Here is a 20,552-nt window from a genome sequence, read left to right on the forward strand (position 1 = left end):
GAGAAAAGTACATCCTTCTCTGATGGCCACTTCTTTCCGCAGAAGTCTCACCCACAGAGATCCTTCATGTAGAACATTTTTTGCCACAGAGTCTTGGCTCTCCGTGCCTGAAATGCTTTCACGGGCTTTTCAGCCAGATCAGGAAACCTTAAGGGCCGATTCTGAGATCAGAGTGTTACTTAAAGCCATTGTCGTTCTATGAGTTGGCTGTGTGGACTGCTTCCCATGTTAGAACACTCTATCTATTATTATTACCTAACACTTGATCCTATTTATATGATCACTTGAACACTTAAGATGGCATTTTTACCACCCAGCTTAATGGGATTTGGGGTCCCCTGACAAGTTTTTAAACTGTGCCCTTAGAAGTAAGTCCATAGGAATGTATGCAGAACTATACAACTTCACAGTTACAAACTTCCTCCTCTCTCTTATTCCCACTATTTTTTTCACTGAGCTCCATCCTCAATAGACTTTAACACATATGATTAAGGATTCAACAAATAGTATGAAGAAAAACAACAACAGAATGAAACAGCTCCTCAGCAGTCAAGATAAGGTTAGTTCAAGTCATCCATTCTTGCAGTGTCAGTTTCACTCTTGCAGATTTCGTTTCAGGTGCTCTATTAGTGCTCACAGATCAGGGAGAACGTATGGCATTTGTCCCTTTGGGACTGGCTTATTTCACTAGGTATAATGTTTCCCAGATTCACCCATTTTGTTGCAAACTACCAAATTTCATTTTTTCACCACTATGTAGTATTCCATAATATATATATCCCATAATTTCTTTATCCAGTCTTGAGTTAACAGCATTTAAAGTGATTCCATGTCTTAGCTACTGTGAATTGAGCTGCAGTAAACATTGGGGTATGGATAACTTTTATTTGCTGGTTTCATTTTCCTTGGGTAAATTCCAAGGAGTGGAATGGTAGGGTCATATGATAGGGTTATATTCAGATTTCTGAGGCATGTCCATACTGTCTTCCATAATGGTGTTACCAGTTTGCATTCCCACCAACAATGGATTAGGGTACCTTTTCCCCACATTCTCGCTAGGATTTGTTGTTTGTTGATTTCTGTATGAAAGCTGTTCTACCTGGGGTGAGGTGAAACCTCAGTGTGGATTTAATTTGCATTCCCCTGACAGCTAGTGATCCTGAGCATTTTTTCATCTGTCTGTTGGCCATTTGGATTTCCTCTTCGAAAAATGTCTATTTAGGTCCTTTGCCCATTTCTTAAGTGGGTTGTTTGTTTTGTTGTTGTGGAGTTCCTTGATCTCTTTGTAGATTCTGGTTATTAATCCTTTATCGGTTGCATAATTTGCAAATATCTTTTCCCATTCTGTCGGTTGCCTCTTCACTTTCCTGATTGTTTCTTTTGCAGTACAGAAACTTCTCAATTTGATGTAATCCCAAGTGTTAATTTTGGCTTTGACTGCCTGTGTCTCTGGGGTCTTTTCCAAGCAGTCTTTGCCTGTGCCTGTACCTTGCAGGGCTTCTCTAATGTTCTCTAATAATTTGATGATATCGGGTCATAGATTTAGATCTTTAATCCATGTTGAGTGGATTTTTGTGTAAGGTGTAAGGTAGGGGTCTTGCTTCATAGTTCTACTTGTGGAAATCCAGTTTTCCCTGCACCATTTGTTGAAGAGACTTGCTTGAATCAATCCTTGCTCTAGGGATTGGTTTTAGCTCCTTGGTCAAATGTAAGTTGGCTATAGATGCTTAGATCGATTCCTGGTATTTCTGTGCTGTTCCATTGGTCTATCCATCTGTTTTTGTAGGAGTACCAGGCTGTTTTAATTACAACTGCATTGTAGTATGTTTTAAAATGTGGTATTGTGATATGTCCAGCTTTGTTTTTGTTGTGTAAGATTGCTTTAGCTATCAGAGGTCTCCTATGTTTCTGTATGAGTGTCAGCATCATTTTTTCTAGATCTGAGAAGAATGTCTTTGGTATTTTGATTGGTATCACATTGAATCTGTAATTGCTTTCCAAAGAATGGACATTTTAATGATATCGATTCTTCCAATACATGAACATGGAAGATTTTCCCATTTTTTGGTATCTTCTTCTATTTCTGTAATGTTTTGTAATTCTCATCTTTGAGATCCTTGGTTAAATTTATTCCAAGGTGTGTGTGTGTGTGTGTGTGTGTGTGTTTTTTTTTTTTTTTGTAGCTATTGTGAATGTGATTGACCTTAGCAGCTCAGTCTCAGCCTTGGCATTGGCTGTGTGTACAAAGGCTGCTGATTTGGGGGTACTGGTTTTATACCCTGCTACTTTACCACACTCTTCTATGAGTTCCAGTAGTCTCTTGGTGGAATCTTTTGCATCCCCTACATATAGGGAGAGTTTTACTTCCTCCTTCCCAGTTTGTAGCCCTTCGATTTATTTTTCTTGCCTAATGGCGCTGGCTAAAACTGCCAGGACTATATTGAATAGCAGAAGTGTCAGTGGTGAGAGTGGGCATCCTTGTCTGGTTCTGGACCTCAGTGGGAATGCTTCCAAACTTTCTCCATTCAGTAGTTGCTAGCTCTGGGTTTGTCATAAAGTGCCTTGAATGTGTTGAGGAGTGTTCCTTCTATTCCTAATTTTCTTAGAGTTTTCATCATGAAAGGGTGTTGTATTTTATCTGATGTTTTCTCTGCACCTGTTCAGATGATCATATGGTTTTTGTTCTTCACTGTTGATGGGATGTATTACATTTATTGACTTGCTAATGCTGAACCATCCCTGCATACCAGGGATAAATCCCACTTGGCCCAGGTAGGTGATCTTTCTGATGTGTTCTCGGATTCCACTGGCTGGAATTTTGTTGAGGATTTTTGCATCTGTGTTCATCAGGGAAATTGGTCTGCAGTTCTCTTTCTCTCCTGCTGCTTTGTCAGGTTTAGGAATTCAGGTGACGCTGGCTTCCTAGAAAGAATTCCGCCCCTTTCAGCCGTTTTGAGTAGCTGGAGAGGAAGTGGAATGTTTTCCTAGGTGGGGGGGGTGCCCGTGTCAGCAGTTCTGCATTTTCATTTCATTTGCTTTACCTCTGACGTCTGACTGCTTTCTGGTGCAGCCCCCAGGACGTGCTGCTCAGGACGCAGATGCGCAACCCTGCAGAGAGGACCTACGCCCCCGCCCTGGACTTGGCGTGGGACACTGCCCGAGGCTGGACTGCCCGCTCCCTGCGGCAGACGGTGGCCAGTTTCTATTCTCTTCCTGTGGAGAAAACTGAAATTGCCAAATACTTCCCCGAGAAGTTTGAATGGCTCCCGATATCTAGCTGGGTAAGGTTGTGAGGCGTGTCACACAGCTGTCAGTTAACTAGAATTTTGCACAGGGACAGGGAACTTGGTAAGGATTGAGATGGAGTTTTGTGTAAGATGTTTCACTCTCCTACAGAATCAGCAAGTTACCAAGAGGAAAAAGAAGAAAAAGCAGGACAGTCTGCAGGGGCCGCCGTATTACTTGAAAGATGGCGACATCATTGGCGTTAAGGTGAGTAGTTTCACAGCAGATTTATCACTGTGACAAGGATGAGCAGATGCCAAACCACACCACCACAGCTGCTAGGGACGGTAAATGAAAATTTAGGTCATTTTCACTTACGACCATAAATGTGATTCTAAATAAAATGCCAGCAAATCAAACCCAGCTTGTATGTTTTAAGAAAATATTACTGTGTGACAATGAATGGTTTTATCCAAAGAGCACGAGAAAGAATGCAGTCTCAAGAATATATTATGGGCTGGCACCGCGGCTCACTAGCCTAATCCTTCCACCTGCGGCGCCAGCACCCTGGGTTCTGTCCCGGTTGCCCCTCTTCCAGTCTAGCTCTCTGCTGTGGCCCAGGAAGGCAGTGGAGGATGGCCCAAGTGCTTGGGCCCTGCACCCGCATGGGAGACCAGGAGAAGTACCTGGCTCCTGGCTTCGGATCGGCACAGCGCACCGGCTGCAATGTGCTGGCCATAGTGGCCACTTAGCGGGTGAACCAATGGAAGGAAGACCTTTCTCTCTCTCACACTGTCTAACTCTGCCTGTCCAAAAATAAAAAAAAAAAAAAAGGACATATTATGGAAGGGCAGGCACAGGGCACAGCAGTTCCGATGCTTCTGCCACACCCATCTCCTGCCAGAAGGCCCACACCCGAGCCCAGCCTGGCCCTCAGCTCCAGCCTTCTGCTCGTGCACGCCGGGGGCAGCAGGTGACGGATCAAGTCAGCGTGGGCGGTCTGGACTCCGTTCTGATTCAGTGACGCAAGGGACGGCAGATCCATCTCTGTCTTTCAGATATATAAATACTTCTTGTAGAATGCATTGTGGGGAGCAGGCATCTGGCCTGGCAGTCAGGGCGCCCACATTGGAAAGCCTGGGCTTTCTCAGCTCTGACTCCTGACTGCAGCCTCCCACCAGTGCAGACCCTGGGAGGGAGGCTCCAGTGATGGCGCAAGTAGCTGGGTCCCTGCCGCCCCGAGGGGAGCCCCGGATTGCATTCCAGGCTCCTCTGTGGAATCTGGCCTGTGCCCAGCCATTGTAGGCATTTGTGAAGTGACCCAGCAGAGGGCACTCTCTCTCTCTCTCTGCCTCTTTCTCTCTCACATAAAAGTATCTCATGAAATCCAAGGTATTACTTGGTTAAGGAAGAAAAATCCTATGGCTGATTGGACAGATTTATGACAAGTGTAGGATAAAATTCACTATGAAGCATCTGGGGCTGGTGCTGTGGTGCGGCGGGCTAAGCTACTGCTTATGACGCCGGCATCCCACACGGGCGCCAGTTCACGTCCCGACTGCTCCACTGCCAACCCAGCTCTCTGCTGTGGCCTGGGAAAGCAGCCGAAGAGCCCATGTGCCTGGGCCCCTGCACCCACATGAGACTGGGCCAAGCCGCAGCTGATGTGCTCATCTGGGGGCGAGTGAATGAGCGGAGGGAAGATCTGTCTCTAACTCGGCCTTTCACGTAACAGCAGGGCCGGCGCCCTTGCCTTTGCCGTGTCGAGATGTTATTCAGTGGTAGTGGCAGTACAGCTCGGAGGCAGGCTCACGGACAGGCCAGGGACTGGACGGAGCCAGACAGAATCCCGCAGGTGAGAAGACCTGACAGATGCTGAAGGCAAGACGGAGACCGGGTTCCTCCGTAGACGCTGCCGGGGGCTGGTTCCCTCTCCAGGAAAGCTGTATTCGTAGTTTGCATTTGATTCTCTAGATGAGGGCCCTCAGAACCTGTGTCCACCTCTGCCTTCGCTGCGGCTGACTCAGGTGTGGTGCTGACGGCCCTGGGCCACGTCCTTGTCCCTCCGCCGCACCCTGGGGAGGTGCTGTGGAGCTGCTGCCTCCTTTAAAAGTGTCCCCAGGTATCAGTGTGACCTGTGTCTCCTTTCAAAGAGGCTGCAGAGGTCTGAAAGCTTTGCTTGCTTTGCAATGCAGAATCTCCTGGTTGACTGCGACGAGGACTTCAGCACCATCAGAGATGACGCTGGAAAAGAAAAACAGAAACAGCTCGCCCTGGGGAAAAAGAGAAGGTAACCGCGGACGGGTGGGCGGACGCACGCACGCACACATCCCGACTCTGCTTCCCCTGGCTGTGCTGCAGGCTACCTCCGCGGAGCCCGGCTTACCTGCTCTTGGCAGTGACAGCCCTTCCTCCTTCTTGCCATGTGCAGCCTCGCCTCAAATCCTGAGCCCCCCCCCCCCCCCCCCCCCGGGCTCGCAGCCCCCAGCCGCCTCAGGCCCCTCCCCGGCCTCCCCGCAGCCAGGGCTGTTCTCCCACGCATACCTCTTCACCTTGGCCGCCTCTGTCCGGGTCACATAGGCCGTGTCATCTGCAGACTGCGGGACATCCCCCAGAGGCACCTGGCGCAGCGTCCCCTCCACGCAGCCCCTCTTGCTGCCCGCCCAGCAGCTGTCCCGCCTGCTCCTGCCTTGACGGGCTTCCGCTTTGCTTATGGAGACTTGTGCAGTGGCCCCTGCCCCCCCTTCCCACAAGGCAGGTCCCCCAGCCACCCCCTTCCCACGGGGCAGACCCCCCTGCCGCCCCCTCCCCGCGGGGCAGGCATTGTGGGCCAGCAGTGAGCAGAGGGCCCAGAGCAGGAGTGGGCTGGGAGTGGGAGGGACGCGCGTGCCCCCGGCGTGCCCCCCGCCACAGCCTGTCTCGGGGAGCAGGGAACTCGCTTCTCCACGCACCCCCCAGCTCTGCACCTCGCAAGGCCTGGCGGCCCCTGACCCAGAAGCAGGCTGTTGGGGTTTTCTTGCCCAAGTCGTACACGCATAGTGTCGCATGTGAAGTTCCCTACGCGTCTGACACGTGGCTTTCTCCACGTCTAATGTCACGGACTTGTCACGTTGGCTCCTTGGCAGGCCTTGCGGTCTGAGTCGCCCTCACTTCCCCTGTGCCAAGGCCGTACCTGCCTTCGGCCTCGTGGCTCTGTTGGCGTCAGAACAGCGTTGAGTGCCGTGTTTCTCCCCATTTTCACTTTTATTAACTTTCCGGAGAGCTTCGTGCTTCCAAGTCCAGAACCGCCAGGAGGCTCACGGCGCAGTGTCACCCTGCCCCGTCACAGCCCCCGGAGGGACGAGCGCAGGAGAGCGGGCAGCGGCCCCCTGCGTTCTGGACACGGAGGCGGCTTGATGGCCCTTTGTCTTACTGCGACGTGCGCCCCGTCCACCTGCGGGAGCTCCGTGGGGCTGTGGGTGGGTCCCGGGTGTCCCTGTCCCAGGGAGTGTGCGGTGGCTGTGGCGCAGGCTCCGCAGGTGGGAATGTGGCTCACAGGGCGCAGCTGCGATTCTGGAAACAAACCAGCAGACGGACACTAAGCAGCCACTGAGGCACAGGGAGGGACTGAGCGTTCAGTTCAGAGGAAATGCGGGGCAGGGCCTGGGCTGCCTGCCCCCTGCTGGGGCTGTGGATTGCTGCCCCACCTTGGAAGTGCGGCTCCCCCAGCAGCCCTGCCCTGCCCCGCAGGAGCCACGCCCCCCAGGAGCCGTGCAGACTCGCACAGCGGGTGTGTTCCTGATGCGAGATCCAGGACGGAGCTGAGAGGCTGCTCAGCAGTGGGGGGGGCTCCAGTGGGGAGGACTGGGCGCCCCAGTGCACGCACCCGGGGACAGCCTCACAGCCAGCAGTGGAGCAAAGCAAGGCAGGCGCAGGGAAGGCCCACAGCTGGGTGGAGTCAGGGCAGTGGCTGGGGCAGGTGCGTGCGAGGGTTCTCGCTGTGTCTGAGCCCAGCTCTCTGTGACTGTCCCCTGCAGGTATGAAGTGAGGACAGGTAACTGCTACCTAGCAGGCGGGCTTGGTGGGAGGGTCCCGAGGAGTGGTTTGCCGCTGGCCTGCAGCCAGCCCTCGACCCCTAGAACAGGAAGCATGGTGCCACTGGTCCAGGGCCTGCAACCCGCCACCCGCGCGTCAGTGACAGCCTGTGTGTCTCCCACAGCCAAGGAGCCCTCCGTGTGCACAGCAGCAGTGCGGAGGGGCCCGCCCGGTCCCGAGGGCCCGAAGCGTCTCTCTCCATCCACGTGGGCAGTTTCCAGTAGCACCAGGCTCCGCGCTCCTGGGACCCCTGCCCAGTGACGCTGGGAAAGCTGCCTTGTTCCATCGTAATCGACAAGGTGGCGGCCTACGTAGCCTCAACCATCGATGAGCAAAGGGACAGCTGCCCTAGGATGGGCAGGCGGGCCTGGTCACCTCATCCTGCCACGAGGCTGGCACAGGTCCTGCCGTACAGGTGCCAACGCACGCCAACCTCACGCCATACCTGCCCCGGCGGCCTTCCCCAGAGATCTGTGGATGTGGGTTCTGTCACCACCACCCCCACCCCACCCCAGGCCTCTGCAGGGACGAGGATCTGACCGCTCCCGAGGGAAGGGGCGGGAGGGGCAGTCTTGACTTCCCACCCTGGAGTGTGGGTGCATCCGGCTGCCCCCCCCCCGTGCCCTGTGATGAGAAGGCTGTCAACGCGGCCTCTGCCGAGGAGGGAGCCAGGGCCATCAAGACACGCGTGTCCCCCCCACCCGAGGGCTCTCCGGGGTGGGCTCTCCTGGGTGGGCTCTCAGCAAAGAGAGTGTGGAGAAGAAACTGCAAGCGGAGCTCACGGCTGACCCCTCAGCGTGGACTGTACTGGAACGCGGGACCGAGCGCCCGTGTCAAAGCTGTGGGCCCCCGGGACCTACCGCGTCCTCGTGAAGTGTGGCGCCCACGCCCACCTACCGGCGGACGGCGGTCAGCGCCTGCTCGGCCCTCCTCCTGCGGGTTTCTGCCGAAGGCTCCGTGGGCACACGGCACTCAGACCCCGCCGGGCGCTGCTGAAGCCAGCCTCCCGGTGCCTGCCCTCGCTCAACGGACACGCCCCGCCCAGAGGAGCCCAGCCTCCCGGTGCCAGCCCTCGCCCAACGGGCACGCCCCGCCTGAGGTGAGCCATGTGAACCCCGGGACGAAGCCAGCCGACCCAGCGGGCGTGTCAGTGCTGTCCGGCAGGGGGCGCCCGCCCGCCCACAGCAGGCCCTGGGAAGGCTGCGCTCCTGTGCTGGCCTGTTGGTTGGTTGGTTTGGGGCCAGAGTCAAACACACAGAGAGAAAGCTGAGATTTTGTTTAAAAAAATAAATAAATGAAACCATTTAAAAGGCGGTAATCCTCAGTCGCTGACTGCCTCATGTTGTGCTTGAGGGGAACTCTTCCCGGCCTTCCCCAAGCACACTTACTTCAGGAGCCAGATCCGGTTTATGTTTAGAAATAGCGCATCAGACTGGACTGCAGGAGAGCAACACAAGTAACCAGACGGGAAGCCCCGGGATGCAGGCAGGGTCCCTCCTCCCTGGGGCAGCGACCGGCCAGGCGCGGGGCTGCGGGAACCTGACACCGCCCGGCCAGGATTCCCTGGTGCAGGCCAGTGCTGGGTGGAGCGGGTCAACACTGGCATCCCACACGGTGCCGGCGCGAGTCCTGGCTGCTCCACTTCCAGTGCAGCTCCGTTAGCGGCCTGGAGAAACAGTGGAAGGGGCCACACGTGTTTAGGCCCCTGGCTTTCGCACTCATGTGAGGAGTGAACCAGTGAATGAAAGATTCTCTAATCCTGCCTTTAAAATAAGTCTTTAAGAAAAAAATCCTCCAGTAACCCAGAATTATGGCTTCATAGATGCTGGTCCACATGCACCACTTACCTCGTGACAGCCGCGCCCCACGTGGCCAGGGACACGAGTGAAAGCCACCCGAGGCGTGGCTACACCAGGACTCCACGCTGCCCGGAACCAAGGCCGCGTGGGTCCCGCCTCTGGGGTTTTTAACGGGTCAGAGCCCACGCCCACGCCCTGAGCCGCGAAGGCACTGCTCCACCTCCCACGCCGTGGACCAGTGGAGCTCGGATGGGGGTGGGGGGGAGGCTCGGGCAAGACAGGACTGCGCGGGGGAAGGCAGAGACGGGCTGGCTTTATTTATACACAGAGCGGCGTATCTACAGCACCGAGACGCGCTATGTACAGAACATACAAGAGGGTCTGCTGCCGTGCGGCCGCTGTATAAATTAGGATTATAAATACGAGGGGATGCGCCCGCCGAGGGCACAAAACCTTCTCTCCGACACCTTCGGGGTCCTGCCCGCCTTGCTCTCCACGACTCCAGAGCAGCGGCCTCCCCCTGGCGAGGGCGGGCCCGCGGGTGCCCAGGGCACAGCGTGTGGGAACGCGGCCCGTCGTCACCGGCAGCTTCCTGCAACACCTGCGGTCGCTGCTTGTCACTTCTCGTGTTAGAATTAGAAAAATGGTTTTTACGTAAACAGTGTTGTTTTAATCAACGACACATTAATTTCAAACACGCAACCCAAATCCAGCACTTTCCCAAGAGGAGCAGGGCCCCGGAGGCCACCACTGCCTGCTTCTCACGCCCCCTGCGCCAGGGAGGCAGCGGCCAGGCTGGCAGTGCGGGTCCTCGCCCGCTAGCCACCCCCACTCCAGCAGGCAGAGGACTTCGGGGCCGGGTTCTTTCCTCCCCGGTTCCGTCCATCAGATATGGCTGCTCTCGGCAGCCGAGTCGGTCACACACGGCAACGAGCAGCCTGGAGCAGGCCACGGCGGGAACTGCGCCATCTCATTCTCCACGTCCCCTCAGGAACCAAGCCAGTCCCTGAAGGAGCGCCAGCGGGGGGCCCCGCCCGCGACACGCAGGGGCATCTGCCCCCCACCCCCAGCTCCGCTGGCCGACGCCCTTAGCAGCAGATTCTGTCGCAGCTTCCTGCGTGACTCAAACCCACACGGCGCTGTCCTCCACGGAGGGCAGAGCCTCAGGCCAGCGGCCTCCTCCAGCGAGGAGCTGGGTCATGGATGACCCTTGCCAAGGTCCGATACCAGTGTGCGTGACGCCCCTCTTGGCAGCCCGGGGACAGTCCCACAGCAGGACGCCTCTCCCCAGATCTCCCCTGCACCAGCACTGCCCTCCGACAGCTCAGAGCCACCTGCTCAAGGGCAGTACACAGTCCCCAGGGACGCCTCCAGGGACGCCAGCCCAACAGCGGGCCCGGCCACCCCTGCTGCCCGGGGAGGGGACGAGCCGCAAGCTCCACCCCCACAGCAGCGGGGGACCGCGGCAGTGGCCCGTCTCGCCTCGGAGGCTCGAGCAGGGAGCCCGGCCCGAGGCAGGGGGGAGTTCCTTCTCCAACCACCAGGACGGCCAGCCCTGGAGAGAAGTCGTGCCGCTTCCCACCGGCAAAGTGCAGCTTTGTTGTCCAAACCGAACGGTGACAAACAGGAGGATAGCAGCGGGGCTGCCCGGCGGCAGCTGTCAGGCACACGGACCGTTCCGGGGCGGGGCGCCCCCCGGCTGGGCCCACGATGGGGCAGACTCCGAGTTGGAACAGGTGGTGGGTCAAAGGTAGCCATGTTGGTATGTTCCAGCCCCCAGAGCCGCCGCAACGGCCGCAGGAGGCTTCCCGTCGCTGGCGAGGGCAGTAGCACCATGAGAAAGCGCCTCCGGGCCTCAGCGGCGGGAGGCGCGGGCCACGCAGGCCGAGAAGGCGGAGGCTAGGCCTCGGCGGCAGGGGTGCTCCGGCTCAGCTCCCTGATCCCACACAGGATCCTCTTCACGTGGCCCACCTTGGTCACGCCGAGGTCCTGCAAGAGAGGACGGCAGCGTGGATGCCGGCCCGGGCTGCACGTGGCTCCCGCACACGGCGCGGGGACAGGGCCGGAGGCCACGAGACGGGGAAGCAGACGGCAGTCGAGCGCGTGCCCACACGCAGCTTCCGTGTCCTACAAAGGCAATGACGTCAGGGACGAGCCCAGGGACGGCAGGCGACCTCACAGAGCCCCTGTCCGGGGGGCAGCCCCGCCAGGCCGCAGGCCGCAGGCCACCGGCCCTGCCCACGAGACGCAGTGGCATCAGCCACCTCGCACAAGCCGCCCAGCGTGTGTGGCAGGCGAGACCCCATGGGCTGTCAGGACCAGACCGCTTCGGTTGGGATGCGTTACGGGGGCCGTGTCCCTGCCAGGCCCTCACATGAAGAGCTCCCTGTCTACCCAGGCTAAGACAACCGGTGGCGGCGCAGCCATGAGCGCCCAGGCCGAGGCGCGCAGCCCCGGCACCCGGCGGCCCACACCAGGGCCCGCGAGACACAGAGGCCCTGGAGGCCGGGACGCGGCCGGCCCGGGGGAGGACGAGGCGGAGCGGGGCCGCGAGCTAGCCGACGCGCGGGGCCCGGGAGCTGCCCGAGGGAGTACCTTGAGGTCCCTGCGCTCCAGGTGCAGGAGCTCGGAGCCCCGGATGTCGTGCCTCGTGAAGGTGTCCTTATACTCACAGAGACTGAGGCGCTCCAGCCAGGCAGCGACCTCCTCTGTCCCCCAGAGGTGAACTGTCGGAGACGGAAAAGCACGGGTGCGGTGAGTGCCCGGAGCCCAGCGCGAGGCAGGTGGCAGCCAGCACCCAACACCGCGGTGGCCAGCACCCAACACCGCGGCGGTCAGCACCCGAGACACCCCAGCAGCCAGCACCCGAGACACCCCAGCAGCCAGCACCCGAGACAACCCAGCAGCCAGCACCCGACACCCCGGCAGCCCCCAAGACACCCCAGCAGGCAGCCCCCAAGACACCCCAGCAGGCAGCACCCGAGACACCCCAGCAGCCAGCACCCGAGACACCCCAGCAGCCAGCACCCAAGACAACCCAGCAGGCAGCACCCGAGACAACCCAGCAGCCAGCACCCGAGGCGCCCCGGCGGCCAGCACCCGAGGCGCCCCGGCGGCCAGCACCCGAGGCGCCCCGGCGGCCAGCACCCGAGACGCCCCGGCGGCCAGCACCCGAGACGCCCCAGCGGCCAGCTCCCCAGACACCTGGCGGCCAGCACCCGAGGCGCCCCGGCGGCCAGCTCCCTCCAGTGCAGGACAAAGCAGGGGGCAGAGCAGCACGAACATCACTTCCTGCAGGGCCACGCGGCTTTCCCCGGCCCGTGGAGGGGTCGCGTCCCTCGTGGCCCGCGCAAGAGGGGAGGCGTGCAGAGACGCAGAGCGTGGAGTCAGAACCAGTGGTTCAGACACCCAGCTTCTGGACAAACACGCAAAGACGACAGCTCAGAGGAGGCAAACGGCCACGGCGGCGTGGAGCTGCCCGGCGCCCAGCGCGCGGCCGCGCCTCGCTGCTCGGATTCAAGCCCGATTCAGACCCAAAGGCGCTCCGGCCTGCGCTCCCCATCTGCCCCCGCAATCACCGGGCCTCGATCAACGCGGCGAGTCTGCAGGAATCGGCAGCCCCAGCCCAGCGAGCACAGACTTCGCGTCTCCGAGAACGTCTCGTCACCTCTGCGGTCCAGCTCCCCCTGCAGACCCCATGTCGGGCTGGCTGGGACGGCTCGGGGCCTAGCGCCTGACGTCTCGGGAGACTCCTCCAGGGACCGTGGCCAGCCCCCAAACGTCACCAGGGAAAGCAAGCTAGGGGCCGTCTGTAGCTCCAGGCAGGCCAGTGCAGCCAAGGGACGGGGGTCACAGCTCAGGGACCGGGCGAAAGCAGAGACCAGGAGAATGAGCCCGAGTCGGCAGGCGGGGACAGCCGGGGCCCGCGGGGGAGAGCAGGTACCAGGGGCTCCCAGGCTGCTGCGCGCTTCCTTGTTCCTGTTGTTCTTCTCCTTCTTAAACTTGGTCACCAGGCGGAACTTGGCGCTGCGGCCGCGTTTGGAAGGGTCCAGCATCACGGTCTGTGGGGGCATCGAGAAACACCGAGGGTCAGTCTCGCACCGCAGGGTCCCGGGGAAGGGGCAGTTGGGGAGAACTTCACCTTCCCACTGTACTCCCCTAGCTGCTCTCGCACTGAACCACTTTAATGCCTTTACAACTGTCCAGGGGCCGGCCTGTGGCGTCGCAGGCTAAGCCGCCGCCTACGACCAGCATCCCGGCCGCTCCACTTCCCATCCAGCTCCCTGCTGTGGCCTGGGACAGCAGCAGCAGATGGCCCAAGTCTCTGGGCCCCTGCACCTGCGTGGAGACCTGCAAGAAGCTCTGGTTCCTGGCTTTGGCCCGGCCCAGGCCTGACCGTTGCGGCTATCTGGGGAGCGAGCCAGGGGGTGGAAGACCTCTCTGTGTGTCTCTCCTTCTGTGTAGTTCTACCTTTCAAATCCATCAATCCTCTGAAAAGTGGTCTCGAAGTGACCGTGCTGCCTTCCTGGGGAGCGTTTTCCACTTCAGAACGTGTGTTTCTCTCGGGTGTTCAGCTCTCACTACGAGCACTGGGAGCGATCACCCTCAAAGAACTCGTCCCTGCACACCCCGGGGCAGGCCAGCGAGGAGGTGAGACTGACCAGAGCAGTCTCCATGCCGCCCTGTGGCAGCTCACTCGAGACAGCCCAGTAAAGCCACAGAATGGGCCACGCGAGCAGACTTGAAACCATTCCTGAACAGAGAGCCCAGGGGGCAGCAGGAACGAGGAGGAGACCTGTGGGCCCTCCACAGCGCCAGCACGCAAGGCCAAGAGTTAAAGACACAGAAAATATCTCGGTAGGGACGGAAGTGCAAACCTAAGCAAACTGCACAGCGGGCGCATGCGCACCAGCCAGCTCACGGGCCACACGGCCAGGCCCGGCAGCCGCCCGCCGCAGGCCAGGAGCACGGGCCGCCGAGAAGTCGGCAGCAGACGGGAATCCAGCCGTGGCGGACCCGGACCACGCACGCGGATGTCAGCCCCAGCGTCCTGCCCAAGGAACACTGCCTCGCGTGCCAGTTTCTGCCGACTGTCACTCCCCATCGCCGGGGCTTGCGGTTCCCGCCGGGGGACCCTGACCAGCGCGTGGGTTCTGCCCTGTAATCAGCTCGTTTCCGAGCATGCGCAGGAGCACGCTGCTGCCCTCGCATCGCTGACGGCGCGGGGCTGTGCCGTTACCGCCCTGACGCCGCCACACTGCATTCGTGTGTGTGCGTCCCGGAACTGCCTCAAGCTTCCTGCACTCCGAGTTCTCACGCGTGGGCTGCTGCAGGCGGCTCACTCGGGTCTCCTTTGTAACCCAATCTGGAAATCACTTCCTTTGAAAGGAAGCCGTACCACTTTCCTGTTACCTGGGTTTCCGCTGTGAGCTACCTCCTTGTGCCCTGTTTGCTCTCTAGAATACAGAAGGTGCGCCCGCCTCGGCTTCAGCCAAGCCTCTTGCAAGGGCTCCCTCCCAAAGTCGTGCCCTCTGACCCCAGGGCCCCCGCTGCATCCGCTTCTCACCCTCCGAGTACCATCTGGGGCTTCAGGTCTGGCTGAGGTGAGGAATCAAACGCTAGCCCCAGCGGTTGGGAAGACACGAGTCTCCGAGTCCCCAGTGCTGGGGCACCGAGTCCCCAGTGCTGGGGCACCGACTCCGGCGCGCCAGGCACGGGGCCAGGACACCGCGGTTCTAGCTTGCTTCCAGCGGAAGAATTCCGTGGGCTTCCCGTCCTCCTCCAGCCTCCCCAGGTCACTGTCCACTTCCCGGTTCTCATCACTTACTCGGGACCGCAGGCTGTCAAGTTACACTCAGGGCTGACGTCATCACCTGGTGACGCGCGTGCACGTCTCGGCACGCTCCCAGGGAGCCGTGGAAGCAGCTCTGACGGCCTGGCCCTGTTCACACTCACAGCTCGTGCCCCGCGAGCCGTGGCTCAGCAAGCGCTCGCCAATGCCGGGCCACACGTGCTGCCACAGGCTCGCGCCAGGAAGCCACTGCGCTGCCACGGCCGGCACCCAGCATGGCCTCGACTCCTGGCCCTCTCTGTCCAGCCCCAAGGGCAGGGGAGTCCTACGGCAGAGCAGGGCTTGCCCTCGTCCAGACAGAGCCTCCCCCGGGCTCTTTCCACCCGAGCTCGTTACGGCGCCAGGAGACTCTGTTCCAGGCGCAGCAGGCCCTGGGGTCCCATCTGCGCCCCAGCCCCACAGAGAGAGGAGTGGGGTGGGCGTGGCCACAGCCACTGCCACGAGCTGCCATCCGTCACTGCCGCCCACCGTCCTCCTGCCTCCTTCCCGGGGCGGCAGCGCTGCACACGCAGGGCACTCTCAACGCTGACAGCCAGCTCCTCCCGCGCCCCCCACCCCAGGGGCTCAAGAGAAGTCCTGAGAAGGTGGGCCGGGGGTTGCCAGACAGATGCCCCCAACTCAGGGCTGCACGGCGTGGACCCCGGAGGCGACAGCCCTGCACCTGGGGCCCCGGCCAAAGTCCTAGGACCCACGTACCTCTTCGTCGCTGGGCTCCAGGGGCTGGCACAGCCAGGGGGCGTCCGCCAGCTTCCTGAGTTGCCGGTCCACCTCGGCGAGGGCGGCCCCGAGCCGCTCCTTCTGCGGGGGATCCAGCTGCTGCTCCGGGAGGAGAGGGAGAGAGAGGGTGACCGGGACACGCCAGGCCCCGCGGCGCCCCGCGGCTCTGCCTTCTGCCCTGGGGCCCGCGGCCTCTGTGCAGCTGGCGCCTGGCCTGCGCAGTCCCCTTCGGGCGCCCCGTCAGAGGCCGCGGCCTTCCCCGCACCGAGGGCAGGCAGGCGGGGAGGCAGCTCCGCCCGCAGCTGCGACAGCCCCAGCGTTCGGGGTCCAGGCAGAGCGCCCAGGTCCTCTCTGTGCAGCCCGCACGCTCGCCGGGCCTCATCCCGGTCCAGGGCCTGCAGTCCAGCGGCTGCCCTGCCCCCCAAGCCGGGAAGGGCAGCGGGTGCAGGACTCAGCCCCCCAGGGCGTTCCCTGGCCAAGGACAAGGAAACTGTCAGAGGCGCCCCTAGCGTGCTAGCGAAGACACGGCTGGGACGTGGGCGGAGCGTGTGGGCGCAGCCGCACTGTCACGCAAGCTGACCCTTCTCCAAGCCAGGAGCTGCGGACTCACCAGCGCCATCTTCCCGGCCAGCAGCAGCCCCGTCTCGCTGCGCAGCGCGCGGATGCTGTTCACCATCTCCACGACAAAGCTGCAGCTCAGTCCCTAGGGGAGAGCAAGCGTGCAGCCAGGAGGCAGGCCCAGGCCCGCGCGAGCCGCCGCGGAGGGGCCGGGCAGGGAAAGGCGGGTACCTCGGCGGCTCGGGGCTTGCCGTACACTCGGTCCATGGCCTTGGAGCTGGCATTGACTGCATGGGCAAGCTCCTGTTCCACGTCTCGGTGGGACTGAGCTATTTCCCGGATACTAGACAGAAGCAACAGGAGCGCCTTGGACCTCACCCGTGTGGACCAGCCCAGGCACCCCAAGGGCAGACACAGGCGGGTGCCCTGGCAGGCCAGCGGGCCCCAGCACCCTTAGGTCACAGCCACAGCACCCGTGACTGTGCGCGTCATTTCCTGGCCCCTGGCCAACTGCCTTCCCACGGGTAACCTGACACCTCCATCCAGGGAGAAGACGCACAGACGGGCTTAATCTTGTACAACAGCAAGACCTGAGCGGCCCGCAGGCAGCCTGCGGCGAGCACGGCCTGGGAGGCGCCCGCTGCGCCACGCTCCACGCAGGGCGATCCTGCCCCTGCCCGGCTCAGCCCCGAGAGGGGACGGGAGAGGAGCGGCGCAGGCACACGGGCCGCGGAACAGCTTGTCCCGGCTGCGGGACACAAAGCACCGCCCAGAGGGCTGGGCCATCCAAGCAGGCCTCTGAGGCCGCCACCTGGGTGGACAGGGCTCGAAGCCTGCGCAGCAAGGGACTGGGTCAGGACCTAAGTGAGGCCATCTAGAGCTTCCACATCGGCCTGCGGAGAAGAGGCAGGCCCGGGGCAGGGCGGTGCCGACCACCAAGCACAGGAGGCGAGGCGGCGGAGGCCACAGAGCAGCACAGACTCGAAACACCTGGGGGTGCCTGGGAGCAAAATGGACCTCCTGGGGACAAGACCCGGTGTGAGAGGGCAGCAGCTGCAGCCACAGGCCCAGGCGAGATGGACGCCGGGAAGGGCTGGCACGCACCGAGCCCAGACCCAAGGGGCCAGGTCAGAGGATGAGAAAGCCCAGGAGACACAGGACGGGACAGCTGAGGAGGAGCACCTGCTGGCCCGGGGGCAGAGAGGGCTGGCGACAGCTGGAGAGGGCCACAGGCCAGCAGGCGGACAGCAGACTCGCGGGGCGGGCGGGAGAGCGGACGGCGCGAGTGCTGAGCCAACCGGGCCGCAGCAGGTTAGAGCAGGAAACGCCTCTGCCGCCGTCTCTGATCTGAGAGCAGAGTGCAGACCACTCTCTGGGGAAAGTGCAGGGCACGGAGGCATCCTGCGCTTTCCATCCACGGCACACAGACCTCAAGCAACGACCGAAAGAGGACTGGGGAATAAACCCAGCGCCGGGGAGAAGGGAACCCGGCCTGGCCTTCCCGGGGCACAGACCCACAGCCGAACCAGGAGCCGGCGCAGCCCACGGCTGGCGCGCACCTGTGAATGAGGACCCCCGCAGCCTGCCCAAACTGGTCCATGTGGGCGGCCTCCTCCTCAGACAGGATCTCGGGGTGCAGCGAGAAGGACGGCGGGCGCGGCAGCTCGCACTTCTGCTTGTCCTCCCAGGACTTGAGGGTGTTCTCGAAGGCCTAGGACGGGGAGCCCAGAGTGACGCCTGCTGCCCTCGAGAGGCAAGCACGCGCCCAGCCGGACACGCAGGGCCAGCTAGGAGCTGGGGGAGGGGACACGGACGCGGCTTCTTGTGCTCCAGACAGTGCTGCGCTGGCTCCATCTCCGCATCTGTAACCATCCCCCACCCCCCACCCCCCTACCCCCCGCCGATGCACACACGACCGTCTCTGGTTGCTCTCGCACAGGTGGCACAGGCGGGCCCTGGGCCTCTCCCCGGCCGCCCTTACCCGGTCCCTGGTCAGCGTCTGGGCCCGGTTCTTGTGGATGATCCGGATGTATCCCGGGGGCTGGATCCAGGCCTCTCCGTCCACCTGCACAGGCACGCCCTCGTCCCCCAGGATGGAGATCTTCACGGTGCGACACTGGCCAGACAGTACCGTCACTCGTGCGCCGAGCCACAGCCTCCAGGGCCTCCCTGCGCCACATCCCCAGCCCTGCCCCGCAGGAGCCCAAAAGCCACCTCTGGGGCGATGCCAGAGCATCGCAGATGCACAGACTTCCCAGAGCCCACAGGAGGTCCCCTCGTGGAGACCAGAACACTGGGTTCAGCCTGTGTAGACCCTAGTGTGCAAACAAGGGTGGAGGGGATCCTTGCCACAGGCACATGCCCCCACAACAGAGCCCACGCCCAACAGGCCAACGACGACAGCAACAAACACGCTGCCCATGAGTTAGAAACGCGGGCTTCAAGACAGTGCAGGTGGCGAGCAGCGGGTGGCGGCCCAGGTCGGCCAGGGTTGGGGTCGGCAGTGGCTCCCTGGTCTCAGTGGGGAAGTGCAGAGCGGCACTGGGCTGCGCCATCTCACCCAGGCTCAGAGGGGGCAGGGGGACACAGCTTAGCATCAAACCCGGCCCACAGGAAGGACTCCAGCCCCAAAGGCAGTGTCAGGCAGTGCAGAGCCCACGCAGAGGCCTCATGCGTGTGAGAAAGCGCCCCTCCCGGGCCCTGTGCAGCCTGGGCGAAGCTGCTGCCAGCTCAGACCCGACCTCGAGCACAGGGCTCAGCCAGAGCCCTGTGGGACCACGGCCCTTACCTGGGCGATTCGGTGATGCTGCAGCTTGATGACGCGGGACACGGCCATCTGCATGCTGCCGAACACGGCCACCACCTCCAAGATCTTGTCATCGAACGACGGAGCCGCGAAGGTCTGAAGGGGCCAGGATGAGCTGAGCCCCCTCCCCCGACACCACAGCCCAGCTTCCCACTCGGGGCTGGCAAATCCCAGACTCCCCCCAGCTCACTCAACCTACGTGGGCCAAGGCCTCCGCACCAGCTCCTCGGTGCTCTCCCCAACACCCTCCCGCCCCCCGCCTGGAGGCTCCCGCTCCCCCGCCATCTCTATCTTCCTCCCCCCTCGCCCCTCTGCCCCGCGCAGCCCCTCACGATGCCAGCACCCCGCGGCCCTCTGGCTGCTCCTGCCCACCTGCACCCCATACGTACGTCATCTTCCTTGGTGCCCCCCCAGAAGTTGGTCCCCCCGGCGTAGCTGGGGATGTTGAGCACAGCGATCCCCTGCAGACTGGGGAGGGGGATGGGTCTCCCGTCACACTGAGCAGCAGGGACGCAGGGGGAAAGCGGAGAGAATGCGTCAGCCGGCCCTGCGCCTCCGGCAGCCGCGCCAGCCCAGCAGCCAGGGCCAGGCGGGGAGCCCAGGCAGCGCCGCCCGCGCTCACCTCCAGCAAGACCTTCTGCTCCAGGTTCTTGTAGGTCCTGTGCAGCAGCTCCTTGGTGCCCAGGACCCCGTACCACATCATGTTCTTGGTCCTGCTCCTGAAACGGGAGCGCACCCTTCAGGCCGGGCATGGCATCGGCTCACCAGGCAGCCTGACTCGGACCGCGCTAGGAAGTCTGCCTGAGGGCGGCACGCGGGGCAGGCGCGAGCCCAGGGCTAAGCCGCCTCGGGACAGCCACGTTCCGTGTCAGCGGGCTGCACCCAGCCGTGCCTCTGCTTCTGACCTAGTTTCCTGCTGACACGCACCCCAAGGCGGCAGCAGGTGACGGCTCAGTGCCACCGTATGGGAGACCCGGATGGAGTTCCGGGCTCGAGCCCTTCCTGTGGGCTGGGTTTGCCGGCTAAGCTGTGTCCCCTGCCCCCTCTGTGCCTGGGTGACATGGCACAGCCCAGCGCCCCTTGCTCTTCCCCACCGACACCGGGGAGGCAGGGTTTCCTCGTGCAGGACCTGCCCTGCCGACTCGGGCCAACCCGCAGGGGAGCCCACTTGCTGGTCAGCTTCCTGCACCGCCACCGGCTCCCCCACTGCTCCGTGAGAGCCGCAACAAGGCCCGGCTGTCTGGGTCCTGCCGTGGGCGTTCTGCCCACTCTGGAACCCGCTCGCCCAGGAACACCGGCCGCCGCCCCAGAGGAGCGCCGAGCGGAGCCGCCACCCACCGGCATTTCTCCGGGTGCTCATCGCGCTTGTTGTTGAAGTCCAGCGAAATCTTCGCGTCCAGCCCGATGCCGAAGTAGTTGTTCATGACGCACTTTTCGGTGTAATACTCTCTGCGAGGGGGAGGAAGTCGGTGCCAGGAGCCCGGCCCGGCAGCTGGACCGCAGTCCCGCCTCTCAGCACTCC

At 61.6% G+C, this 20,552-nt stretch overlaps 2 protein-coding genes across 36 annotated transcripts in view; one reads left to right on the forward strand and one right to left on the reverse strand.

Annotated features, from left to right (window-relative positions):
• The window catches only part of USP40 (ubiquitin specific peptidase 40), a 105,798-nt gene extending 97,181 nt beyond the window's left edge, over positions 1 to 8,617 (forward strand). For 22 of the 28 annotated variants that reach the window (XR_016231356.1, XR_011387049.2, XR_016231360.1 and 19 more), the window contains 4 exons: positions 3,071 to 3,281; positions 3,397 to 3,492; positions 5,421 to 5,515; positions 7,424 to 8,617. Coding sequence is in view for 12 of the 28 variants with exons in the window: in XM_089328888.1 (XP_089185014.1) it covers positions 3,071 to 3,281; positions 3,397 to 3,492; positions 5,421 to 5,515; positions 7,424 to 7,523 (502 nt within the window). In the remaining 16 variants the exon portion in view is untranslated. Of the gene's footprint in view, positions 1 to 3,070; positions 3,282 to 3,396; positions 3,493 to 5,420; positions 5,516 to 7,423 lie in introns of those variants that run through there. The other 6 variants (XR_016231359.1, XR_016231362.1, XR_016231364.1 and 3 more) reach the window with 2 other exon arrangements.
• A 774-nt stretch (positions 8,618 to 9,391) lies between these two features.
• The window catches only part of DGKD (diacylglycerol kinase delta), a 114,886-nt gene continuing 103,725 nt past the window's right edge, over positions 9,392 to 20,552 (reverse strand). For 5 of the 8 annotated variants that reach the window (XM_089328896.1, XM_051834165.3, XM_089328899.1 and 2 more), the window contains 12 exons: positions 20,369 to 20,479; positions 19,653 to 19,749; positions 19,420 to 19,527; positions 19,013 to 19,126; positions 18,206 to 18,340; positions 17,784 to 17,935; positions 16,456 to 16,567; positions 16,277 to 16,369; positions 15,646 to 15,765; positions 13,042 to 13,159; positions 11,694 to 11,824; positions 9,392 to 11,087 (listed from right to left, as the gene is read on the reverse strand). In XM_089328896.1, coding sequence (XP_089185022.1) covers positions 10,998 to 11,087; positions 11,694 to 11,824; positions 13,042 to 13,159; positions 15,646 to 15,765; positions 16,277 to 16,369; positions 16,456 to 16,567; positions 17,784 to 17,935; positions 18,206 to 18,340; positions 19,013 to 19,126; positions 19,420 to 19,527; positions 19,653 to 19,749; positions 20,369 to 20,479 — 1,381 coding nt within the window. In that variant the 3' untranslated portion in view covers positions 9,392 to 10,997. Of the gene's footprint in view, positions 11,088 to 11,693; positions 11,825 to 13,041; positions 13,160 to 15,645; positions 15,766 to 16,276; positions 16,370 to 16,455; positions 16,568 to 17,005; positions 17,572 to 17,783; positions 17,936 to 18,205; positions 18,341 to 19,012; positions 19,127 to 19,419; positions 19,528 to 19,652; positions 19,750 to 20,368; positions 20,480 to 20,552 lie in introns of those variants that run through there. The other 3 variants (XM_051834166.3, XR_016231367.1, XM_070070020.2) reach the window with 3 other exon arrangements.

Source organism: Oryctolagus cuniculus, chromosome 3 (genome assembly GCF_051225735.1).
Source record: "Oryctolagus cuniculus isolate XC-2025 breed Fujian yellow rabbit chromosome 3, ASM5122573v1, whole genome shotgun sequence".
NCBI classification, from domain to species: Eukaryota; Metazoa; Chordata; class Mammalia; order Lagomorpha; family Leporidae; genus Oryctolagus; species Oryctolagus cuniculus.